The sequence below is a fragment of the Molothrus ater genome, chromosome 13 (genome assembly GCF_012460135.2).
Source record: "Molothrus ater isolate BHLD 08-10-18 breed brown headed cowbird chromosome 13, BPBGC_Mater_1.1, whole genome shotgun sequence".
Taxonomy (NCBI): domain Eukaryota; kingdom Metazoa; phylum Chordata; class Aves; order Passeriformes; family Icteridae; genus Molothrus; species Molothrus ater.
In genome coordinates this window covers 17,203,980-17,216,051 of record NC_050490.2, presented here as the reverse complement: position 1 = coordinate 17,216,051, position 12,072 = coordinate 17,203,980, and the positions used below count along the sequence as shown (strand labels likewise).

Sequence of the window (12,072 nt, the reverse complement as noted above, 5' to 3'; positions counted from 1 at the left end):
TTCACTCCAGATCCAGAGGAAAAAAGGAGGGCAGATTATGTCATTCAGTTGCCCTTTGATCAAAACCATTGGCATTTGTGCCACTTCTTGGTAGGAAGGAATATCACCACTGCTCCTATTTCCATAATGCTTTAGCCAGAGGATCCCGCCTACACATGAGATGTTTGACATAGCAAAGCCTGGTGGAATAATAGGAGCCAGTGTTTCTTTGGGTTTTGCAAGTGCTCTGCCTTCTGGAAACCAGCCTTTTTGTTTGTCTTGGTGGGGTTTGCACAGGGTATTTGGGCTTTGGCAGATAGCAGAGCACTGAGAGTCTTACATGAGTTAGAAACTCCCTTCCCTGGGACAACATAACCTTGACTAAAGCAGATGGTTCCCCACTGGGTGGTGAAGATTAGGATTGTGTGTTTTTGAGAGCAGGAGCTGGCCCTGTTTGCATCACATAAAGATAGATAAAAATCTGGCTCTTTTAAAGCTTTTAGTGCTTTCAGCTCTTTGGTTCATGGTCAGGAGCCAGGAGAACCTCTCTAAGCTTTCCAGGGTTTTCTCTTTCAAGGAACACTCGACACAAAGAAAAGATACCCAATGCCTTGCTGAACTGAGATGAAGAATAGCAGCAGGGGGTTCCATAGGGCAATAAAGATGACCAAGAAAAATGTCCCAGTCACTCTTAAATTCAGATCTGAGTGTGGAAGATTTTCTATTTCAATAGCACTGACAAAGCTGAGTCCAATCAGGTCCTATTTCTACTCAGAACCAGGTACAACATTCTGGAAAGAAGCCCAGCATAATTTGGAATCATTATTCCATGTGCTGGGAGCAGTGCCTGAAGAATTTCCCTCCACCTACAGGCAGCCCACGCTGGCTGCCTTGGCTGGCTGTAACTCTCAAAAACCACCTTGAACAGGAAATGCCTGGGCAGTTTGTGTCCACAGGCTGGGAAGCAAGCTGGAGAGACCCAAGGTGGAAATAAAGATCTGACTAGATGCCAGGTTTAGAAGTTGATTGGTCAGTTCCTGCCTTCCAGCCAACAAGAAAAACAGAAGTTACAGGTTGTTGCTGGGGTTCCTATTCCTCCTGCTCTTCTACTGTACGAGTTTGAATTTAGTCCTGTCACCTCTGGGGCTGGGCACACAGCCAGTGGTTGTGTGTGACAAAAGCCATTGGAGTTCCCTGTGTCTGAGACATGGAAGGTTTTGTAGCTGCAGCAGTGATCTTGCTGATGGGGTAATGAAGGCAAACAGCAATGAAAACACTTGGGCTTAAGTGCTCTGCTCAGTCCCCAGTGCAATTCCTGCAATCCTCGAGGAGCACCTTTGGGAACAGGTCTGTTTCCAAACTCTGCATCTCCTCAGCCACTAAGGGAGCAGTGCCTGCAGCAATCAAAATCAAACCCTGCCCAGAAAAGAGGTTCACAAAGATGAAACATTGGTTTTCATCAGCAAATTATCTCCCTTTGAGGGTGAGCTGGAACCAAAGCATGACTTGAGTCACTCAACCTCTTAGACAGTTTGGAGCACATGCTGGGCTATCTTTCCTAGTCAGCCATGCTGCTTGGAGATAGTTTTATCTCACCCACAGCTTTGATCTGCCTGGAAGCCACTAGGTCTTGGCAGAGGAAAGCAATCCTGCTTCAGAATTGTGTCTGCAGCTTGCAGAAGGTACTTTGTAAACTGAGGAACAAAGCAGAAAGAGAAGTGAGCCACAGGGAGAGACACATTGCTGCAGCATGCAAATGCCAGGGCACCATCTTAACCCTGAGCTGTGTGCCAGGGGAAACTTTCCTCAGAAAAAATACTCTCCCACTTCAGTTCCCCTTCACCCTGATTTTGGAGCCTCTGATGGGACTTGGAGAGCTGTCAGGAAGGTTGTGTGCAGCAGGACAGATATCCACCTTTTTCCAGGATTCCCAGTGTAGATGCAGAGAACATTATGACCTCCACTGGCTCCAGATTCCCCCAGAGTTCAGACATCACAAATTATATATACATATATATATATCCTAAGCACACCCAGGAGGGTTTGCTGGCAATGGAGGCTTGGTCCAAAGGGATGACAATAGGAGATTTCCTATTCACTTGCAACACACTCAGTTAAGTGAGAGCAAAGTTCTTTACTGGAAGAGAATAAAATAGGCATAAGATGCTAGAGGTTAAAAAAACATCTTGTTAAAGGCTTAGCCAAAAGACACAGTTAACCTTGAACTAAGGAAGCCCAGTAACATGTGAGATATTCTGTCTGTCTGCTGTCAGGGCAGATTTGATCACAGTGACTGGATCTCCACAAAGGGGCCTGGCACTTTCTGCTGCAGCAGGGTCTGCCAATTTTCTCTTCCCTCAGTGCATCACACCAACATCTGGATAACTCTGCTTCCCTTCTAACACAGAAAACACATCAATCCCTAAATCAGCCTCCACTGATGAGTCAACAGTAATGTGATGCCGTTATGGCTGGAGCTGTCTTTGAGTGTTTGAAGGACATCAGTGATCCTGATGAAGTAGTTAGGCTGGAAGAAAGGACACACAACTTCCAAGAATCTTTTCTTCTCAATATTCATCTTTCTTCTGAAGTTAAGCTTTCCATGTTTACCTTAGTGAGGCACAAAGGCACAGGATGGGTGTGACCCTACAACACCTGACCTTATGCATTTGTGTCCAGCACTTGGACCCTGAAAAGAGGGTGAAAAGAGGGTGGCCAAGTTCACATTTTGCCCAGCCCCTGCTTTGTGACTTGACTTCTCTTTACAGCTGTGACAGCTGAATGTTAATTTTTTCAATGCTTGGTTATGGAGCACACACAAACACAGCATCAGTTGTATTTTCCATTTGCAAATCTTCACGTGTGTATTGACAAAGATTTGATTGATCTTTTCCTCAAGGAAAGTTTAGGAAAATGTGGTCTCAAAATCTGGAAACTGAAAGAAAATTCTGCTTGGAAACTAAATTGCAGATTTGTCTTGTTGCATTTGAAAGGAGAGTGTAGAGATAAATGATCTATGAATCTTATGTTAATTCTTCAAAATACCTTCATCAACTGAAGTACAGAATATATCCAAGTTAGAAACATCACAATGGGCCTTTTAAAAATGGAGGAGGTTTTATCCTTTTAAACTCACATCCATTACAAGGTTTCTGCATCTTGTGCTTGAGGTGCCTTGAGACAAAGGCTCAGTAGTCTGTATTGTAATTACAAATTTGCTCGCATTTCATTCCGCGGTGTTTGATTCATTGCAGCTTTAAAAGATTCCAGTAAGAGATCCATTAACAGCGACTGGAAAATTGAGCTTCCTGGTGAGTTTCAGATCGCAGGCACCACTGTCCGGTACGTGCGAAGGGGGCTGTGGGAGAAAATCTCTGCCAAAGGACCAACTAAAATACCACTGCACTTGATGGTAACTTTATATCCTTTGTTTGTGTTTCTTAAGTGATGCAACAGAAAGGGTTTATATCCTAGCTGAAAGTTAAATTTTGATTGTTTGCTTCCTCACCACAGTGTTCTTTTGCAGCATTGCAGGGGCTGGAGAAGCCCAGCTCCCCACTCAAAAAGTGATGCTCCATCCTGGGAGAACAGGCAGTGTTCATTCAGCTCATGTCCACTGCAGGAAACCCCTGTAACGTGTCACAGACCGGTCCATTCTAGGGGATGTAGGTTCCCAAGGACCTGAATTATTTCTTGGACATACCTGATCACACACATAAAAGCATATTTGCTGAAATGTCTTTTCATCTTATGCCAGAATGTATTCTGTGTTTAAGTACTGTTCTCTTACAGAAGAGGTGCAGATCTAGCATGCACAGATGATATATGTGAATTTGAATCTAAGTAATGACTTAATTACACACAGAAATGTTCTTTGTTTTCTCTGTATTGTTGTTTCAATTGTATGTAGTTTAAGGTGTTTTTTGACATTTTTTCCTAATGTTCAGCATAGCCCTTCTGTTAACTCAGCTTGGTATTTTATGAACAGCCATGTGGCTGAACATGAATGAGAAGTCCACAGGGGTGAGAAGAGCAGGACTGTGGTCCCAGAGCTGTCACTGGTGGGTGACAGGGTGACCCATTGGCCAGTCCCTTAATGCTGGTGTAACCTTAATATTTGTATTTGTGAGACAGCTGTAATAATTCCTGTCTCGTATATCTGTTCCTGTTTAAAAGTCTGCAGAAAGCTTTACAGGTTCTGTAGCAAGGTTTGCATAGAAAGTATATTCGTTTTTTCATTGTTTCCTGTAACTTTTTTATTCTATTCCATTTTTTTCTGTGCTCTTTCTTCTCCTTGTGACTTTTTGCCATGTTTGTTCTCTGAAGACTATCTGTAAGCACTGCTAAAAATCAGCATTCTCTGTCTTCCCTCACCTGATTTTTTTGGCTTGCTGGTGTTCATTATGCAACACTTCCTGACACAGTTTGAAAAGCTCCAAAGATGCCTGAACTTTCCACACACACAAAAAGCTGACAGTAATATCCACTTTGTCAGTACCTTCTTTGTGTCAAAATCTGCTGCACAGGGACATGAGGGGTTTTGTCTTTGCTTTCTCAGACAGATGGGTGAGTTTACAGGCTCACAGACCAGTGTAATGCTGGATTCAAAGAAGTTACAGCTGGAGTAGTCAGAGGCGCAGGGTTGGGCACACCAGCACCTTCCTGGCTCACCCGTGTAGTCCTGGGTGTGCCCACTCAAAGGAGGTGTATTACAGGTGTATTACACCCTCTTCACCATCAGAAACATCAGCTTCTTCTGGACTTTGGCCTTAACACAAGCCTTCCCTCCTGAAACCAGGATTCTAACAAAGTACCTTGTACTGCCAAGGTCTTCCCAAGCTCATGTGAGAAACAGGAGTTGCACAGGTACCGTTTGGGAAGATGCTGTGCAGAGTTCCTTTGGCAGCTCCTGGAACCTTCCGGGGCATTGCTTGGTTGAGGTCCACTGCAGTAAAATCTGATATTGGCATTTTGTGAACCTCAGCATCAGCAGATCTTTGGTTTTAAAGAAATGCTCAGTTCCCCTTCTTTAAGGAGTAAGTAGCTAACATAGGAGTGATTTTGAGCTTCTCCATGAGTGTCCTGTCCAGATACAGACAGGCCCTTTCAGCAGACATAAGCAGAGGAAATGTTCCTTCTTCACCTTCCTTCAGAGGAATGATTAAAAATGAGGAATGTAAAAATTACCAGACCATTAAAAAACATGTGGTTTTAAATCACTGCCAGTGGTAAACAAAGCACACATGAAGTCTTTGCTTCGAATCAGATACAAATCTTTTCCCTGATATAGGGTGGTGGGTTTCATTCTTTCAACACAAGAAAGGCGGGATGGTTACCAGTTCCCTCTAAATAGAAAACTGTTGTTCAAACAGTGGTGGAATACACTGGACTGACAAAGAGCCAGAAGCTTCAGTCAATCCATTGTGACCTGCATTTGAAACCAATTATACACACATACACACACCCCCCAATTATATATGGCTACGAAATTGCATGAAATTGGTTTCATATGGGCCTTTAGATTCACTGGTCTCGCACCCATATTGAGATAATAAGGATTTCTTTTTAGGAGCTGGTTTTTAATACTTGAGGCATGTCTCCAAGTGCATTGCTGTGTGTGTATTTCTTGGAGAAACTGGTGTTTGTGTAAGTAGGCCTGTTCTAGTCCTCCTTGTGCAGCAGAGGACAACCAAACACTCCCAGAGCAGAAGGGGGCTTTAGAGAAGGCTGACTGATCAGTTCTCTAGAACAGGAATTCATATCTCCTGCACTTCAGGAAAGCCAGGTCAGAGCTCAAGCTCTCTGCCTCTGCCTGCCTGGCGTTTGAATTGTGTTTAAAAAAAAACCAACAGTGATCTTTGAAATTGTAATGATGGCTGGCTGGTTTCAACCTGGTATTCAGTCCTGGAAGTGACTCTGTAGCTGAAGCAAAATCATGTCTTTGTTCCCCACATCCTCTGGGAGAGGCTCATCTGCCCAGGGTTCTGTCCTGTGCAGAGCAGCTCATGGGTGCTGAGTTTGTGGAGCCCCCTCAGTGTTCACAGCACAGGCTGCCAGGACCCCTTCTTTCAGCACATTTGTGTGGTTAAACGAGCTCCTGACAGCTTTAGTGAGATTATTGGTTAAGTAGGAATGATTGTGCAAATCTGAAGGGGAAACAATTATTGTTGGGGGATAATAGCATTTGCAGATTTGTCTTTTTTCAAACAGGCAGCTGCTTGCCCCACTTATGAGAGCCTTTATTTGATAAGGCATTGCTCCTGTTTCAGTAGGTGACAAAAGCCAGCACAATTCACCTGTTTGATGCTGCTCAGATCATGGGATAATAAGTATAAGTAGGTTTAAAGCCACATCATGAACATTACAGTAGTACTTCCATGGCATTTGTTAATACTGTGGTAACTCAGGTTCCATGGACCCTGTTCTCCATGGGATATCTTCCAATCAGTTCTGACTCAAGCCAGGGAAACTGAGAGCCAAATGAAGTCCAACATGTAAATCAAAACAGGACCAGTACTCTCATCTGCCTATGGTGAAGACATAAACATTTTTCTCTGTTCCTTTGTTAACAGTCAGGGAATTTTGGAGTAATAACACCAGAGACATCACAAGTGGTTCCATAGGAAATAGCCTGCTGTTGGAAACAGGTTTCACCTTCCTCTAGCAATGTGCAGGGATGAAAATATATGTTACCAGAAGCTGTATGATATGGCTTTTGCTGGTTATCCAGTTTTCTGAGACATACAACCCTGCTGCTCCAGCTTGTCAGCAGGAATAGTCATGTTTGCCTTGAGTGCCACATTCACCAGGAGACAAGGGACTTTTTGTGCAGCAGTTGTTTTTGCTCTGAGAAGCATCACCTTGTTCTTTCAGATGTTTAACTCTAGATGCTTTTTAAAATAGTTGGTATATGAAAAGTGCTGATTTAATCCTTCCTGTTGTTTTTTTCTTTGAATAGCTATTGTCCCTCTGATCACATACAAGGCTGCAAGTTATGCCTTGAATTCCAGCTTTAGACATCCCTGTGCTGCTTTAAATATTCACAAATCATAAGCAGTTCTTGCTCCTGCAGTTGCCCTGTTTTACCAGTACTGTTGCAATCTAAGTTTTCTAGATAAAGATTTGGTTGCCTTTCACAAGGTGTTTATATTTTAGGGATTTTTTTTCCTGAGCCAGCATTTCCAGCAGTGCTATCTCAGCCTGTTGGCTCTCCCAGCTCCAGTGTGTTGCAACAGCCTCTCTTTTCCTGCCGAACCAGGTGCTGTTATTCCACGACCAGAATTATGGAATTCATTATGAATACACCATCCCTGTAAACTATACTGCTGAAAACAGAAGTGAGCCAGAAAAGCAACAGGACTCCTTGTACATCTGGACACACAGTGGATGGGAAGGATGCAGTGTGCAGTGTGGAGGAGGTAGGGACACCAGGAAGCTTGGTGGGAATCCCTGGGTGGTGTTTGCAGCCTCCAGCCACAGGAGAGGTGGAAATTGGCCATGAAAATGGACTTTGCTATAATGAATTCAGTGAAAGCTCATTCTCACCAGCTCTCCCTGCTCTGATCCCTGTCCCCACAGTTAATTTCCAGCCAGCCTTTTGGCAGGGACACTGCTCTGTCACTGCGGGCTGGAGCTGCACCTGGATTCTGTGTGCAGCCCCAACCTCCAGCCCCCACCACATTCCTGGAGCAGGATCTCACAGGTGTCCTGGCATGCTCAGGGAAAGGCCATTCCCTCCCAGGGATGGAGCAGGGCAGTGCTGCTGGGACAGCTCCTGGAGATCTGCATCAGATGCTCCCATCCAGGAGCACGTGGCAAAGCTCCCTTCCCAGAGCATCCCTGGATGTGCCCAGACAGATCTGCTGCAGCCCTGGGGGAGCTGGTGCTGTGGAAGCAGAGACTGCTTTGTCAGACACTGTCCATTGCATTTGCAGTGCTGGAAGAAGGAGGCTGTTCCCTGAGGAAAACAGATCGTTGAGTCTGTCTGCACCAGCAGACTCAGTTATTTATGATGTGACATGACAGGAGGAAAGAGCTCATCTTCACATTTACAGGCTCACTGCCCTCAGTGCACTGAAATTACTGATTTTTTTTCTGTAAATAGGACTAACTTTGGAATAGACACTTTTACTAGTGCATTAAAATAATAATTTTTAAGCCATTAAACCCTCACATGAGGGGGAAAAAATTACTTGTGACTCTTCTGATTTTTGTTGTAGGCCTGTTATAAATTTGAATCAAATCAGTGTCTTCCAGCATGGTTCCCACCAGTACTAGCTTGATAATTGGTCTTTTATTTTAGTTGTTCAATGCTTTTGCTACTTATCCAAGCTGGGAAGGCCTTTTTCCTTTCCATACAGTTGTTTGCATATTTTTTATTAGCAGAATGTGAGTTATTTTTTATTTTCAGCTGCAGATGGTGAATAAACTCAATCTGACGCAGCCTCAGGGGTTAGAAAACAAACCTGAGAAACCAAAATTAGCAGTGAGGCAAAGTCACACAGAGCAGGAGTAGCACTTTCCTTGTCACATCTGGTCACTGTCATGCTCCCTGTGGCACAGCTTTCCTGATGCCACTCAGTGGAAGGCTGAACCCTGAGGGCCACACTGCATGAAGGAAACTCCTGGTGCACAGCTTATGTGAGAAATGCTGACTCCTCCTGAGATGCTCCTGCCACAAGGATTTTAAAGCAGTATATCTGGAGGAGCTGGAGATGAGAAATAATTTGTTTTGGTGGCTTTATTTTCTCTTTGTGAAATATGAACAAGCTCAGTTTATGACTCTTGAACCTCGGTCAGTCCTTTTCATCCCGATTTCCTGCCCGGGGAGCAGCAGGAGGCAGCTGTCCTGTCATTATCAGTCACCTTAGCAGGGGCTGGGAGGTTGTGTGACTTCAGCACATCTGCCCGAGGTGATGACAGGGCACAGCTACCTGTGGAGGAGGAACCAGAAATGAAAACAAATTGTTTTAAAGCTTCTTTCCACCTTAAACACTAGAAGGAGAAAGCCCAAGTTGCTGCTCATGTGAAACAGTCAATTGCATGATTACTGGGGAGAGATTTGTAGCTTTTCTGGAAAAAAACCGACCCAAAACATGCCAGTACAAAGGTCTAACAAAGTGGAGAGTGAGATTTCTTGCAGGGGTGGTGGAGTGCATCTGGTAGAGGGAGCAGGGAGCTCGAAGCTTTTGAGTTTTGGAGTTTTGATGAGTGGAGGTGGTTTTGTTCTTTTTGATTTGGCTTCCAGGTGAGAGGAGAACCACCGTGTCCTGCACTCGGATCATTAACAAGACCATGACACTGGTGAATGACAGTGACTGCCAGCGAGTGACCCGCCCCGAGCCCCAGGTCAGGAAATGTAACACACACCCCTGCCAGTCACGGTAAGGAGTTAAAAACACTAAAACCAATATCCTTTGCCTTCAGAAACTGCCCCTTTCCAAAGCCTCCATCTGCTGAACACAGTGAAAATGTCTCAAAGTATTGGGACACGTTGTTAGCCACAGTAAGCAGCTGTAATATTCATTTCCTTTTGTTGAGCAGGTCAGATTTTCATTACCTCAGACAAAGCCCGTTTAATTTGTGGTCAGTAAGGCCAGATTCCATGCAGGCTGCCTTCATACATTGTTTGGGGATGGTTTTCTTTTCCCCTTGGTTGCCTCGTGGGAGACAGAACTTACAGTATAAAGTTAGACAAGAGTAGAGTGACTGCATCTCTAACCTTTCTTTTTTTGAATCAGCACAGAATGGGGTCTAATTAACTGTCAAACAGCACTACAAAAACCCTGAGGTCAATAAATTAAATTATGATGAAACACATTTTAGAGGTTTTCCTCAGTAAGGGTGCTTTTCTCCTCACTAGTTATTAGAGATCTCTAAAAATAATAAAAATATTTTTTTTTAATTTGGCAAGCACTTTCAGCTGAAATTATTTTGATCTGTGTTATATTAAAAAAGACATTTCTGGCCAAAATGGCAAAAGACGGGAAGGTAAATTAATTTGTTCAGTTTGTTTGCTGACAAAAAAAGTTCACTCTTGTTCTGCAGTGATGTTTAGCATTGTAGAATAGTATAGAAACTCCAGTTTTGATGGTAGTTAGAATAACACCAGGATCAGGGGTTTGATGCATGTATGGGCCATTCACTTCAGAGGTGGGCTCAATGATCCTTGTGGGTTCCTTCCAACTCAGAATATTCTGTGAGAAAATCAATTTCAGATAAAGCTGAACAGTACCTAAAAAAGCACCTTCAAACCAGCCTGCTGGCTGCTGCATCTTGGGTAATCAGACAAGCCAGAGAAATGCACCTACAAAGCTAATCCTGCTGGCAGAAACAATGGGGGGAACAGCAAACAGCACACTTCCTTCTAATTAGACCTGCACTCTGATTAAAGTGCCCTGGAGCAGGGAAATGCAGTGTCAGGTCATCCATCAATAAGGCTGGTTCAGGTTTCAGTTTCTGTCTGCACTGCCTGTTATTGCTGCTGGACAATATTGGCTGTACAGCTTGCAGTACTGAAAGGTATAATGAGATATTCTGGTGTGTAAGGAGAGCCAAAATCCCAATGGCTTCAAGGAAACAACTGTTTCCTTGAAGAAGGAAGTCCAGTGAGGCTGGGATTTCTGTCATGTCACTCTCTCAGAAAGAAACAAAAAGCATCTGCTTGTGTTGCTGCCCTGGCATGAAGTATTTCTCCCAGACCTTTTGGAAAGCTGTCAGGAGTAGACTGGAGTGAGCCCAGGCAGGTATAGGAGGGGTTCCAGGTGGTAGAGATGAAGAAAAGCAACTTTAAAAGTTCTTGAAGTTGTGGGCAGCTTCTGCCTCTACCAGCTGAGAGCAAGGATGGGAAGTTCTGGCCATGTCACAGCCCTGCGCCCCACAGTGTGCTCTGAGGCACCCCCATGACCCTGGGGAGGTCTCTTTGCTGCCCAGCACTGCTGCCTGTCAGGGCAGTGACAGTGGGTGAGGTTCAATCACACAAAACCTCCTCAGAAAGGATTACTCTGCTCCTGTATCCAGCCTGTGTTCCTCTGGGGAATTGGGTCCAGCCCTAAATGTTATTCCAAGGTCTCTCTTCTCCTGTGTGGAGCCAGCAGGCAGTTTATGGGCACAGCTTAGCACAGCTCTGCCCAGCTGCAGTCAGCTCTGGCACAGGGACACTCTTACTGGCCTATTTTTTTCAGAGCAATGACAGCAGACACTGTCAATGTGCTTAGAACCTGGAAAGGCCACAGAATCCTTGCTGATGATCTGATAGACCACACTCCCTCACTCCCTCCGTGTAGAGTACACTTTCACACTTAACATGCTTTTAACTGGAAACATTTTCAGAAGCACATTCTCTGTGCCTCTGTAGAATTTAAATTTCCACTTGCGTTTGCCCACCCAGACATTAGAAAAGCATGCTTAGCATATTCTCTGACCAAGAACATCTTAAAGAAACCATTCTCTTTCACCATGTCAATGCTTTTTTTATGAGCCCTGAATTTGTTTTAGGGTTTCAAGTAAAATTATTGTAGCATCTTGTTACAATAAGGTCCTTTCCCATTTCCACTCAGACCTAAGCCCTTCACCTGAGTTCAGAAGAAGGAACAATGCTCTCCTTTCTCTAGTAAACCAGCTCTGTTTTGTGCATTCTGAATTGCACTTGCACTTTCACTCAAAATTTAGGAGAATCACCTTTCAGAGTATTTATCTCTAGAGGGGGTCTCTTGGCCAGCACAGGACTGGGTCAGAGGACACTCAGTCTCTGTTTCACTTTTGGATGGGCTGTGTGACTTTAATTCACTATCCCACGCTGTCCCTTTGTTTCCTCTCCCAATCCATGTGTAAGCTAGATTGCAAACTCTTTAGGATGGGGTGAGATCATATTGTTTAAGTGGAGGAAGAGGCTGTTGCTGTTGAGATTGTAATAAAAATAAAATAAACAGTTACCCACATTTATAAAGTGATCAGGAGGAAAAAAGGGTATGTTATTAATAACAGTGTCTTTCTTCCAGCATGATCCCAAAGTGCTTTGTAAATTATATATCCCTTTGAACTTCAGCCACCTCTCAGGAGAGCCAAATAATGTAGGGCAGGGGACAATACTTT

General features: G+C 44.1%; 1 protein-coding gene across 1 annotated transcript in view; it reads left to right on the top strand.

Annotated features, from left to right (window-relative positions):
* The window catches only part of ADAMTS17 (ADAM metallopeptidase with thrombospondin type 1 motif 17), a 155,989-nt gene that overhangs the window by 111,746 nt on the left and 32,171 nt on the right, over window positions 1–12,072 (top strand). The window contains exons 17-19 of the mRNA XM_036389977.1: window positions 3,234–3,391; window positions 7,238–7,397; window positions 9,227–9,362. Coding sequence (XP_036245870.1) covers window positions 3,234–3,391; window positions 7,238–7,397; window positions 9,227–9,362 — 454 coding nt within the window. The remainder of the gene's footprint in view (window positions 1–3,233; window positions 3,392–7,237; window positions 7,398–9,226; window positions 9,363–12,072) is intronic.